General features: G+C 41.2%; 1 protein-coding gene across 1 annotated transcript in view; it reads right to left on the bottom strand.

The window, feature by feature from the left end:
- Positions 1–8,505: 8,505 nt before the first annotated feature.
- The window catches only part of Karybeta3 (karyopherin beta 3), a 49,842-nt gene continuing 43,688 nt past the window's right edge, over positions 8,506–14,659 (bottom strand). The window contains exons 8-12 of the mRNA XM_086545614.1: positions 14,204–14,563; positions 13,255–13,512; positions 12,894–13,142; positions 12,100–12,258; positions 8,506–11,915 (exon numbers count right to left, since the gene is read on the bottom strand). Coding sequence (XP_086401740.1) covers positions 11,757–11,915; positions 12,100–12,258; positions 12,894–13,142; positions 13,255–13,512; positions 14,204–14,563 — 1,185 coding nt within the window. The 3' untranslated portion in view covers positions 8,506–11,756. The remainder of the gene's footprint in view (positions 11,916–12,099; positions 12,259–12,893; positions 13,143–13,254; positions 13,513–14,203; positions 14,564–14,659) is intronic.

Below are 14,659 nucleotides of genomic sequence, written 5' to 3'. Positions count from 1 at the left end.
TACGTATATGATGATAAACAAAAGACGGATCCTAAATCAAAGATCCTATGCATGTGCTGGTTTGCAATCGGCATTCCTAACGAGAAAAAAATTAAAGGAGAAATGATTCAACCATCTACCTAAAAAAAAAAAAAAAAAAAAAAAAACATATGAAAGCAACATCTTATCTCCTATTCAGAACTGAAATTGAACAGACGATTCTTAAAAATGTCGAAGAAGAATAAAGAAGAAAACCTGTCATGCAAATTCTAATGAATGAAGCGACAGCATGAGAGTACCAATAAAGGAAATGTTCTGTCTTCATTACCCCGTTACTAATGTCATGAACAACTGGAGGTTGAATTAATTATACGAATGCTTTAGATCATATAAATGCTTAATGCTATAGTGGATCAAGCTGCCCTCGTCTTGTTTATGAAATCCATTTATGTAGCACCAATATTTCAGTAAAATTTACACTTAAGCTTGTCTAACTACTCAAAATTACGAAATTCATGAAAACTAAACGACATATCGCTACATAACTTCAACTTAATTTCATTTAGATGCCACATAAAACGTATCCCTTTGCATGACCTTGTCAACTGACTTGTACGTTTGAGCTCACTATTCTTAATAAAAAATAATAGGACATGACATACTGGCCTATATATACATCATAATTTACGAGATATCTCGCTTTTGCAAGGCTGTATCCAGGTCAAAAATGCAAATACAGTGTAGATAGATTTCAGGATCTAAACATTATTTCAGATATCTTTTTATAGCTCACGAAATGACGAGTCAAATAAATATCAAAACCCAGAACCTGAAAACCGAATTTGAAAAAAAATCGTTTTTCGGATTCTGGGTTTTGACACTTATTTAAAAGATTGAAAATAAACAAAAGAAAGAAACAAAAAATAAAAGTATGTTCCCATTTACTAATTCTATAAGAATAACTTTAACAAAAACAACAGATGCTTGTGGATCTTCTAGGTTCAGTATCTACAATGCAGCCTTTCAGAACCACACACTCCCGTTACGTATAATTTTCATACGCGAAGCTTGTTATTCCGTTCTGCTTTGATAACATGTGAGTCATATGATAAATGTTGCATTTTCATTACGCTTCATCGGGATTTTAGTATAACGAGTCATATGCTCTGAATTAACATAGGCATTTCGTCTCTCTTAAGTCTGTCCAGTTGACAGGAACTTTGTCTCTTGATTCCATAGCCATATTAATATATTTCCTTAGATTATATTTTCTAAACTAACTATCTCTTTCTCCTATCTGCAAGTTTGGTCTCTCTATCTCACTTTCGTCTGTGTGAACGACCTGTGATTGTCTCTGTCTGAACGACCTGTGATTGTCTCTGTCTGAACGACCTGTGTCTGTCTCTGTCTGAACGACCTGTGACTGTCTCTGTCTGAACGACCTGTGATTGTCTCTGCCTGAACGACCTGTGTCTGTCTCTGTCTGAACGACCTGTGTCTGTCTCTGTCTGAACGACCTGTGTCTGTCTCTGTCTGAACGACCTGTGTCTGTCTCTGTCTGAACGACCTGTGTCTGTCTCTGTCTGAACGACCTGTGTCTGTCTCTGTCTGAACGACCTGTGACTGTCTCTGTCTGAACGACCTGTGTCTGTCTCTGTCTGAACGACCTGTGTCTGTTTCTGTCTGAACGACCTGTGTCTGTCTCTGTCTGAACGACCTGTGTCTGTCTCTGTCTGAACGACCTGTGTCTGTCTCTGTCTGAACGACCTGTGTCTGTCTGTCTGAACGACCTGTGTCTGTCTCTGTCTGAACGTCCTGTGTCTGTCTCTGTCTGAACGACCTGTGACTGTCTCTGTCTGAACGACCTGTGTCTGTTTCTGTCTGAACGACCTGTGTCTGTCTCTGTCTGAACGACCTGTGTCTGTCTCTGTCTGAACGACCTGTGTCTGTCTGTCTGAACGACCTGTGTCTGTTTCTGTCTGAACGACCTGTGTCTGTCTCTGTCTGAACGACCTGTGTCTGTCTCTGTCTGAACGACTTGTGTCTGTCTCTGTCTGAACGACCTGTGTCTGTCTCTGAACGACCTGTGTCTGTCTCTGTCTGAACGACCTGTGACTGTCTCTGCCTGAATGACCTGTGTCTGTCTCTGTCTGAACGACCTGTGTCTGTCTCTGAACGACCTGTGACTGTCTCTGCCTGAATGACCTGTGTCTGTCTCTGTCTGAACGACCTGTGTCTGTTTCTGTCTGAACGACCTGTGTCTGTCTCTGTCTGAACGACCTGTGTCTGTTTCTGTCTGAACGACCTGTGTCTGTCTCTGTCTGAACGACCTGTGTCTGTCTCTGTCTGAACGACCTGTGTCTGTCTCTGTCTGAACGACCTGTGTCTGTCTCTGTCTGAACGACCTGTGTCTGTCTCTGTCTGAACGACCTGTGACTGTCTCTGTCTGAACGACCTGTGTCTGTCTCTGTCTGAACGACCTGTGTCTGTCTCTGTCTGAACGACCTGTGTCTGTCTCTGTCTGAACGACCTGTGTCTGTCTCTGTCTGAACGACCTGTGACTGTCTCTGTCTGAACGACCTTGACTGTCTCTGTCTGAACGACCTGTGTCTCTCTCTGTCTGAACGACCTGTGTCTGTCTCTGTCTGAACGACCTGTGTCTGTTTCTGTCTGAACGACCTGTGTCTGTCTCTGTCTGAACGACCTGTGTCTGTCTCTGTCTGAACGACCTGTGTCTGTCTCTGTCTGAACGACCTGTGTCTGTCTCTGTCTGAACGACCTGTGACTGTCTCTGTCTGAACGACCTGTGTCTGTCTCTGTCTGAACGACCTGTGACTGTCTCTGTCTGAACGACCTGTGTCTGTTTCTGTCTGAACGACCTGTGACTGTCTCTGTCTGAACGACCTGTGTCTGTCTCTGTCTGAACGACCTGTGTCTGTCTCTGTCTGAACGACCTGTGACTGTCTCTGTCTGAACGACCTGTGTCTGTTTCTGTCTGAACGACCTGTGTCTGTCTCTGTCTGAACGACCTGTGTCTGTTTCTGTCTGAACGACCTGTGTCTGTCTCTGTCTGAACGACCTGTGTCTGTCTCTGTCTGAACGACCTGTGTCTGTTTCTGTCTGAACGACCTGTGCCTGTCTCTGTCTGAACGACCTGTGTCTGTCTCTGTCTGAACGACCTGTGTCTGTCTCTGTCTGAACGACCTGTGTCTGTCTCTGTCTGAACGACCTGTGTCTGTTTCTGTCTGAACGACCTGTGACTGTCTTTGTCTGAACGACCTGTGTCTGTCTCTGTCTGAACGACCTGTACCTGTCTCTGTCTGAACGACCTGTGTCTGTCTCTGCCTGAACGACCTGTGTCTGTCTCTGTCTGAACGACCTGTGTCTGTCTCTGTCTGAACGACCTGAGTCTGTCTCTGTCTGAACGACCTGTGACTGTCTCTGTCTGAACGACCTGTGTCTGTCTCTGTCTGAACGACCTGTGACTGTCTTTGTCTGAACGACCTGTGTCTGTCTCTGTCTGAACGACCTGTACCTGTCTCTGTCTGAACGACCTGTGTCTGTCTCTGCCTGAACGACCTGTGTCTGTCTCTGTCTGAACGACCTGAGTCTGTCTCTGTCTGAACGACCTGTGTCTGTCTCTGTCTGAACGACCTGTGACTGTCTCTGTCTGAACGACCTGTGTCTGTCTCTGTCTGAACGACCTGTGACTGTCTGTCTGAACGTCCTGTGTCTGTCTCTGTCTGAACGACCTGTGTCTGTCTCTGTCTGAACGACCTGTGTCTGTCTCTGTCTGAACGACCTGTGTCTGTCTCTGTCTGAACGACCTGTGTCTGTCTCTGTCTGAACGACCTGTGTCTGTCTCTGTCTGAACGACTTGTGTCTGTCTCTGTCTGAACGACCTGTGTCTGTCTCTGTCTGAACGACCTGTGACTGTCTCTGCCTGAATGACCTGTGTCTGTCTCTGTCTGAACGACCTGTGTCTGTCTCTGTCTGAACGACCTGTGACTGTCTCTGTCTGAACGACCTGTGTCTGTCTCTGTCTGAACGACCTGTGTCTGTCTCTGTCTGAACGACCTGTGTCTGTCTCTATCTGAACGACCTGTGTCTGTCTCTGTCTGAACGACCTGTGACTGTCTCTGTCTGAACGACCTGTGTCTGTCTCTGTCTGAACGACCTGTGTCTGTCTCTGTCTGAACGACCTGTGTCTGTCTCTGTCTGAACGACCTGTGTCTGCCTCTGTCTGAACGACCTGTGTCTGTCTCTGTCTGAACGACCTGTGTCTGTTTCTGTCTGAACGACCTGTGTCTGTCTCTGTCTGAACGACCTGTGTCTGTCTCTGTCTGAACGACCTGTGTCTGTCTCTGTCTGAACGACCTGTGACTACCTCTGTCTGAACGACCTGTGACTACCTCTGTCTGAACGACCTGTGTCTGTCTCTGTCTGAACGACCTGTGTCTGCCTCTGTCTGAACGACCTGTGTCTGTCTCTGTCTGAACGACCTGTGTCTGTCTCTGTCTGAACGACCTGTGACTGTCTCTGTCTGAACGACCTGTGTCTGTCTCTGTCTGAACGACCTGTGTCTGTCTCTGTCTGAACGACCTGTGTCTGTCTCTGTCTGAACGACCTGTGTCTGTCTCTGTCTGAACGACCTGTGTCTGTCTCTGTCTGAACGACCTGTGTCTGTCTCTGCCTGAACGACCAATCCTGAGAAGAGAGTCAATGCCCAGGCAATTTGAAAGAAATTTCTGTCTATAAACGACCCCCCTCAAAAATGTAAATAAAAAAATAAGATAAAAAATGAGTCATATCCGCTTAAGAAGTTGCTCGAAATCATCATGACGCTTTAGTTAACTTGCAAGATCATCATATTTTTTCTCATGCAAAGGATATGTGGATATAATTTCATTAATCTCAATGGCTTACGTACCTTATAAATCAATATTAAAGTGTGGATGATAACGGTGTACAGTTAATTATAACTGGCTTTTCTGAGAAACACATTATTTATAGGGGCTGAGTAAAGCTGGGATTTGATTTAATGTCACGTCCATATTTAATTTAATAAAAAAGTGCCTGGTTAAACATTGGAATTGATGTTTTTATGTAAAGTTATTTACCAAGATTTTGTGTTTTTGTGTGTGTGTGTGTATGTGTGTGTATGTGTATGCATGTGTGTGATCATGTATGTGTGTATGTGTATTATATATATACATAGGTGTTATAATTATAATGTTATAATTGCGTGATTGCCATTCAACACATTCGAAATTCTGATATGCAAATAATCAAATGCTTGCAATACTGCATTCAGGACATTAATGGATGTCTTGTAGATCAGTGCTTATCTTTGGCACAAAACTATTACTGTGAATACAATATCTATTGTTGAATTTAATGGGAATAAAAAAATAATCATTCAAAATAATATTTTAATAACACATAATATAGAAGAGATTGATTTCTTACAAACATTAGATTCCTTTAATAATGTAGGAAACTTTGCAAACCTAAAAATATAAATAACTTAAGATTAAGAAATATATCGAATATCATCAAAACAGTTCATGAATATAACAAACACAACAATTTTGCGATTCTAATCCACTGCATTATTACTCACATAATTTTTTTTTTCAATTTATTTTTTTTCCATCTATTTCACTGTCTTTTCACCCTAATCCACCTCTCCCTTTTTCATCCACCCGCCGAATCCACCTGAAGCGTCTCACTGTAGAGTTTCACACCGCCTTCCACCAGCGATAACACAAACGAACTCAGGTCATTGACCCCTCCTTGACCTTCGAATGACCTGCCCCCTTGCGCCCGTTGGATCACATCGGCGAGGAGCCTGATCACGTACGTAGCCAGGGCGAATATAGCCAGCGCCTCTATTCCTAGCGAGTCCTTGAAACCACCGTAGCCAGCGCGTCCTTCGGCGTGTTGAACGATGTCCTGGTGTGTCTCGGGAACGCCTTCGAAGCTTCGCGGTGAAGCTCCAGCTGCTTCGGCCATCTTGGAGAATCGTTCTGTTATTTGTTTTCTTTCATTCCAGTAATCGGTATGATATGAAGGTTCGATTTTATAGAATCCACCATGAAAAGACCCGTTGACGGGGAAGTATCACTTGTCTTCTTTCTCTTTCTCTTTTTTTTCTCTCTCTCTGTCTCTAAAAAAACGTGCTCGGGACCCGCTACGAAATTTGCTTCCTCGCTCGGCCACGATCAGCTGTAGAATGAGCGCTTGTGCGGGGCGTGTCGCCTTTTTTTCTCACATGCTGAATGCTTTGATCAAAGACTTTTGATTACATGCCAGTCATTGCTATTTGTAAAGCCGCGGTATTCTCATGCGCTAAGTCGGGATATGTCTCCAAATATTCTTAAAAACTTAATGGATTAGACGTATTTATGAGGAATTCCGTTACAGCGATGCGCGCACAGTTACGGAGTTACGGTACGGAGGTCATGGTTGCCGGTTGTGCAGAGTCACGCCCACGATGAAGGATCGAGCCGTTAGTTCAGGATGAACTCGTCGACTTCAAAACCTCTTTACCTTACCATTGTCATCACTGTTATCGTGTCATGTGGATGAGGAGTGGATGTAATTATGAATATTGGTCTTCTTTTTTTAGTTATTGTTGTCATTATTCCATTATCAATATGATAACCAAGAGATCACGGACAGAACCTACCCTTACTTTTTTGTAAACGATCTATCGAGTGACAGACCACTATATATTCTTAATCTCTCGAAATCAATTTTGACTAGCGTCTCTTACTTATTTTGAGACTTCCATTCAAAGGGAACGAAAAAGGAGATATTAAAGGGAGAGACTAAAAGGAGACTGAAGATTAGACCAAGGGTGTTGATGTAATGCGAGGCTTAGCTGATTTGATTGACTGAATGATTCTTCAAAAATTTCAGCCGCGCTAACATCAAAAGTCATTAGTGGTGAAGCTTGATTAAAGATGATTTATTCCTCCAAGGATTCGCTAAACCAGCATATTAAAAAAATACTCCTAGAAACCTTGGGTTGGATTAAGCCGGATTCTTAACAGTCATGGCAAAGAGCCTGGAAATGGCGACTGGACACATCTTCCGTAACCTCAGCTGTTCTATAATACCTTCACAGAATGAGAAAACTAAGGAGTTGTGTCATAGATCGTTCATCGCTGATATCTGTGGCGGAGAGTGCAAGAAGTTCCTAGAAGGGTTCGTACCAAACATCTCATCATGGGACGCAAGACAGACATACTTGCGGCCTAGCTGCGACAGGAGTTTCTGAGAAGTCCTAACCCCCAGTCTATAATGACATACTTAAAGGCTCTGTCCGGAATTATCGACTGATTTTTAAGAATTATCTGCCACGTCAAAGGCTGGATCTCTAGCAACGTAGGTCAGTCAAGGAGGATGGACCTGCAGACTGCGGCATTGCCTTTAGATACGCCAAATTTGCCACCTTTCAAGAGAGCTTCCAGGTTGAGATGTGACGATCACTACTGCTCTTGACCTTGTCGGTTCCGAAAATGCTCGGGGGTCAAATATCTTCTCATGCGTCGTGGTAAGGATATAAGTAGTGTCCAATGTCCATAGCCAGTGCGGGTACATGTGTCTATGACGTCAGATTTTAGCAATGTAACCAGATCAAGCCTTTCCCGGGCGAGAGGCTCTGGTCATTCATTGTGGGGACAGTTTTCTGACCACGTGGTAGATGATGCTTTCGCTATAACGATATGCTGACGATTTATCAACTTCCAACGTCACATAGAGCAGTTTGCCCTTATGGTCGGGACTAAGTCGTTCATGAAATACAGAAAAGTGGTTTCTTTTAGCACACCAAGGAACCACTGAGGTAATGAGCAGTTGAATACCACAATGCATTGACAACCCTTTGTTTTCTTTCAATTAATGGGAGGTTCCTAATATCAAACCGGTTTCTGAGATAAAGATTCCGATTTTAGGTTAAGTTCGAAGGTAGGATTTGTAATCTTATGTCTGTTAACCATGTAACCAGATTACTTCGAGAGCTCATGAACCCTTCTCAAAATGTTATGTAGTCTATCAGCGTACGGTTAATCATAATAGAACCATTCTCATTACATCTTTTGTATTGGTTTGTTCTTTGTAAATTGTTTCAATTGTTTACCAAAGTTAGTTCAGTGCACGATTATTCCTTGAACGAATTTTTGTCAAGTCTTTAAAAAAGTTTTTAAAATGCTTCTCATGCATTTCCTTTTCAACATTAGAAATAAGGTCTGCTAGTGAGACTTACAGGTCGTATGCTTTCTATTTTTCATGGAATTCTTTGTTCATCTTCATAACTGATGAAAGTGGAGACCTCATATTACTACTAACTTTCCTTTGGTACTTGTACTCTTGTTTACCACGGTACTCCAATCTATTATCTTGATGCGATGTAACCATATTACTTGAACATTATTATCGCCTTCCTCAAAACCAATGATTTTTTTTTCAAAATAGTTTGTCGTGCCAAGAGTGTTAAGGAATTCAAAGAAAAAACATTCATCAGATGATACAATTTATTGATACTGAGTGGAGGTTTATGTACAGGAGGCCTCTACCCATTGAGAAGGCTCAAATTCTGAAAAACCACTAAATCACTGTCTCTTTCTCAAAAGACTATAAAGATCTTTTCCCTAACCTACCAGGTGTCTTTTGCAGGCTCGGTCTCGTATAATCAAATGTGTCGTAATCAAATTTCTCCCAAGACAGTTACTTGAAGTTTAATGTTCGTCTTATTTGTATCATGACTTGTTTTTTTCTTTCTTTCTTTCTTTCTTTCTTGAGTGGTTTCAGAATCCAGTCAAATGTATATGATATCTAACCAACCTTGGATCATTTCCGCCATTCACTGTCTCGAATGTGAAGGACTGGCTGCCAATCAACCTAAATAGATCACCAAAAAAAATAGACAAACTGCTCAGAAACAACCGTCTTCCAAGTGGCCTTATTGCAGACTGACATTTATAGTGTAATCATTTCCAAATTCTCTGGGAAGAAACCGTACAATTCAGAGGGATAAAATGTGGTGTAACAATACTTTCAATGGCAGTATGACACAAGTTTCGTTAGTACAAGTGAATGCTAACTTACCCTGGTGTTCATGTATATAAAAAAAACAAAAAAAAATGTATGTCGGTGTGCCAGCTACCAAGATGGCGGCACATCGCAGTATCCAGAACTCGAAAATTGACTGGGGCCCCAAACTGCTAGAGGGAGGTGCAGGTGAAATAAAATGGATGCGTGAATCCCTACTTCTCAAGCCTTCTACAAAAACCCTAGATGCGAGCAGGCGAGATATGTATAAAAATAGGCCGACAACACATGACCAGGGAAGAGCAGCATCAGAAGTTGGGGCCTGAGACAGGGTAACATGCAGAGGTATGAAATACCAAGATCTAAAACATTACTTCAGCTCTGTTACAACTGGTGGAGTATATGGTCAGACCAATCATCACAAGCTACCAGATTTCTTTTCTGATAACCTAATGCTAAGGATAAACTTTCCCTTAGCATGTGTTCTTCCTACAACGGGTATGTATGTATGTAATGCGACCAAATGATACAATGTCAAATAACTAAAAACATTACTTTCACACCTATCACTGGCCATCACAACTGGAATGTGGCTCCAAAATGAAGCAACAAAGTTTGTATTGTTGTTTGAAGCTTCAAAACAGCTGTTCTTGCATATCGAGAGTAATCATAATGGACTGACAAAGTAACTGCCTTTTCGTGAGGAACAGCATCGTTCCAAGGAAGCGAACTGAAGGGCTTCAGAGTCTAGGTTTAAAGACTGGAGACACCAAACTACAGGATTCCACAAGCTTTTCTTTGGTACTTATACTGATGAGTTCACTGAGGTGCTCCTCCCTCCACAATCTGGCTGCCATGTTGTATCCATAAACACTGGTCAGTTCAATAAATTTCATGCAAAGTAAAACCATTTGCAGTCTTTACTTGTTTACAAAAAACGGCTCCGTGGGTTAAGAATGCCAGTATGTCACCAATAAAAGTCAAAACAAAAACAAAAAACAAAAAAAAGAAACAATCAACATTCATCACTTATTTAATAAATTCACTTCACTTTCATCACAAGCTATATCTCCAAAAATTTAACAATGACATACTTAACCAGTATGCCAAAAACAAGAGAGATTTGTGGAGGAGAGAGCACTCAATATATCCGTATATTGTCCGGTAGACCACTGCCAAACAAGACTGGTAAAAAGGAGTTGTGTGCTTACCCTTGTTAGTTATCAGATAACTGTACAGTACAAATACACTTTAAATAGTAATGCTATATTATACTTGCATCACGGCATTTTTACCCTCACAGAAAGGAAGAGGTGTCAAATCCCCCTACTGCACATCATTCATATCGTGCAGCATACAGAATTATCTTAGGATGTAATCAAACATATAAATAAGACACACAAAGTATATATGTGTATATATATATATCTATATACACAAACACACAAAAAACACAAGCACACACACTAACACTCACAGATACTCACTTGCATGGAATATATAATAGCGAGTACAGAACGAGTAGTCTAACTAACAAGGGTAAGATAGATGCTTGTATTAAGGGTAGGGGGTATACTAATGCATGAGGCGGATGCTGGACCAGTCCCATGGGATACTAACCAGGGGGGTATGATAAGAATAATAATAATAATGATGATAAAAAAAAAATCTTATTGGACTCCAGGCACAAAAACGAACACTATTATCTAGCGACTTCCTTCCGCTGATGTTTCAACTCGGATGACGACGACAATGCACGTGAATAAATTAAGTATTAATAATCGTATAAAGCCTACGAAAGGTATACTATTTGCCACATTTACGATTGCCGGTGACTTTCAACCTGGTAGAAAAGTGAAGTGGCACAGCTCTTGGCTAAACATCTCCTGGCGTCCTTTGTCTCGGATCTTTTTTAACGTACAAAGTAAGCCCTGGACTTTGGAAAGGAAGTGGTCAAGCCAGTACCAACCAAGATAAATAAATCTAATAAAATGCTGGGAGAAGATTGTATGCTTACAGTGTTCCCTATAGAATGTCCTCCAAAAAAAATAATTAAAAAATAAAAATTAATGATAAAGGGCATCACGAAATTTAATTAACTATAAATATGCACATGATATTTATACATGAAGTGTATGATAGGAAAGTAATATTGGAGCAAACATATCTTCTAGTAACATCTAGAGATCTAAGATGGACATAAGAGAAAATTATGCTTATAAACAGTTCTGATCTAGTTATATTTAGGACCTGTACTTAATATTACTATCAAATAACAATAGTCCAAAAAAAAAAGAAGAAAAAAAATTATAAGTAATTTAAACCTTACCTCTTGCACTAAGATCACATAACAGCTTATCAATAACTTACTTTAGCCCTGAAAGTCAGTCAACCATCTCTCAAGGGCTATTTGTGGCAGCTCATAGCAACTGAGCTTGAACACAAACGGACGTATTGATGCAATAAAGTATTTTTTCTTTCTTTCAATTTACTTTTGGAAAATGTTGACACAATGGCTGCTTCTGTTTGAGATGCATCATGTGCTTACAAGATTTCAACCTTTCACACACACACGCACACACAGACAAGTGTACATGCAGTCACTCACACAAGCGCACACAGCATATTACTTTCCCAACTCGTGATAACAATCAGTTGATTATATATTCATAACTGGAACAAAAGCTAAACAATTAAAGGCCTATGTGCACACTGTAGAACTAGGTTGTGAGGTATTTATGAAGTGCCAACTGTTGTTCCTGTGATAATTGGCTAATACAGGCTTGGAACACTTCAGGATTTGCTTGTAACTGTCGGACGATGTTGAGCATGCGTTGCGTAACTTCTGCCTCCTTTTCTACAGCTTCTCTCCTGAAAGCCTGAAATAAAGAGGGAGAATTAACAGGAGTGTTTTCGAAGGCCAACAAAATCATGATTTCTTCTTAATCTTATTTCAAAACTTCATTTCCAAGCACAAATCCACAAAAATTGACCAACAATCGACAGAGACCAGTGCCAACAATTGTACGTTGAGGACGTCGACAAAATCGGAGTTAATCTTACCTCGGAGAAGATGAGCATGAGCCGTGGCAAGTTGGAGTTGTTTGGTCCCAAGACAAGTGGATGGTTGCCATCAATAAGATCACACAAATAACCATACACATGTGGGGCTTCATCTGTGTCTTCCCAGACTGGTAACCATGAAAGCCATACTGGAATCACCTAGAAAAAAAGATAAAAGAGCTGCTTTAACCCTTCCAAAGAAAGTATTTTCATGGGGTTGGATTCACTGTTGGCTTACATGAAGATATTTATTCCTTCATTCATGATGACTTCTTATACCAAAATGAAAATCATCTTCATATATTGACTAATTTTTCCTACCAAAGTCTAGAAAATAACATCTAAAGATACCCGAGCCGAAGCTGAATATCTTAAGATGGAAAGCAAAAACTATTACTACTTGAGAGAGAGAGGGGGGGGGGGGGGGGGGGGGAGAGAGAGAGAGAGAGGGGGGGGGAGAGAGAGAGAGAGAGAGAGGGAGAGAGAGAGAGAGAGAGAGAGAGAGGAGAGAGGAGAGAGAGGAGAGAGAGAGAGGAGAGAGAGAGAAAGAGAGAGGAGGAGAGAGAGGAGAGAGAGAGAGAGAGAGAGAGAGAGAGAGAGGAGAGAGAGAGAGAGAGAGAGAGAGAGAGAGAGAGAGAGAGAGAGAGGGAGAGAGAGAGAGAGAGAAGAGAGGAGGAGAGAGAGAGAGAGAGAGAGAGAGAGAGAGAGAGAGAGAGAGAGAGAGAGAGAGAGAGAGAGAGAGAGAGAGAGAGAGAGAGAGAGAGAATTTTAGACTTGGAAAATAAGAAACTTACCTCATCAACATTCACAGCTGAATTATTATACTTTAGGATCTTGGTAACCGCAGCAATTGCATTTTCAGTAGGGTTAAGGTTAACTTCGTTTCTAGCATCTGGGCTCTGGATAACTTGAACTAAAAGAGGAATGGCCTGTGCACAAACTGTAGCAAACGCAGGTCCTGCAAACTGTCCCAAAACACCACAACCATAGGCTGCTGCTTGTCTCACTTCACCCTGCTTGTCTCCAACGAAGCCTAGCAATAACTGCAAGAAAAGAAAACAGTATCAAGACTCGATCTTCAAATTTTATGTAAATAGATACGAAAAAATTAATAAAAAACATTACAGAGGAAGAAAATACATATGAAACACTCACCTGTAGGAAATGATCTGTGTATTTGTCACATGCTGGACCTCCATACTCTATAACATCATCGAAGATACATAGACCCCACTGGTGATCTGGCCAAGGTCTGGTGGGGCCGAGCAATTTTACGAGATGGGGTAAAAGAATGTCAAAGAAGGGGAAGAAGTGCTGGCCATAAGCTGCGAAGAGTGCGTGAGTGATGTCAGCTACTTTACTCAAGACGTAGACATCTTCATCGTCCTCGTCAAGCAACTGTTCTTCTACAACCTGTAAGGAAGAAAGGAAAGTGATAATGAACTCTTCTTTGTGTATTTTTTCCTACATAAAGGTGTACGAATGGAAAAAATGTAGCTTATCATCAAAATTTGGTTTGAAGTAGAGAACTGTGTATTGAAAGACTTGATGTGCAGGTACAGTTGAAATCAAGGATATGTATTCTTTCTTTAAGACTTTGCTACAGGACTGTCAAAAACATTGATGTTCAACAAACAATGTTAACAGAACAATAAAGTGGGAAAAATAAGGTTCTTATAGAGTAAAAATGTGTATCAAAAGAATATTGGTCTGGCATGGTTAAGACGACGAGTACAGTATGAGATTATATGTCTGCATTAAGGATGAGCATATAATCAGAATGGGAAACCTTATGAAATAAGATACAAGTTCAACTGGTTCAGCAGCACATATCATGAAGGACAACTATTATGAAATTTGTAGGTATGCATGGTATTGTGCAATGTTTATGTCAAATGATGTAATATGGATAAGCTAAGAACATCCAGTACTGCCGTTATTCTATATATAGGCATCATCACATTCCTACATGGAGTAGCATGGGATTCATGAGATGATAATATAAAGATGTCTTCAGGTTGGTAGCTGTAGTGTCAAGGATTGTTTTGAATGCAATATTCAACACATGTAAAAACAAAGATAAGATTATCGCAAGCAGTTTTACCTCATCATAATCCTCATCCTTCCGCTGCTCTTGCCTCTTGACAGATCTTTCGAAGTGGTCAGTCAGGGACTTTTCTAGTATTCTAATCAGCTCTGTAATCTGGTCATTTGTGAGGCAGCCCATGCCAAGGACCTCAATACACTTGGCCATTGCATACATGTGTTCTGACAAGACCTCACACTCTGGCTCTGTCTCAATAGCCTTGAGCAGCTCAGGGCACATGTACTGCCACATTTCAGCTAGGTACTGGGGACCCTTGATCTTGGCACATTCTAGAAGGAAGGGCAAAGACTCAGCAGCAGCTGTTCGGACTCCATCGTGGAAATAGAACTTCAACATAGGCACCATCAGTTTCACAACCTGAAAATGAAAAAAAATGTAAAATGGTTTGCGTTCAAGATGAAATATCGAATGTTCTTATGACCAAAATATACACATTTTGAATAATCAATTTGA

This window comes from Penaeus japonicus, unplaced genomic scaffold, assembly GCF_977035675.1.
Source record: "Penaeus japonicus unplaced genomic scaffold, GWHDUDI00000001_assembly GWHDUDI00000016, whole genome shotgun sequence".
Lineage (NCBI taxonomy): Eukaryota > Metazoa > Arthropoda > Malacostraca > Decapoda > Penaeidae > Penaeus > Penaeus japonicus.
This window is presented reverse-complemented; position numbering and strand designations above follow the sequence as displayed.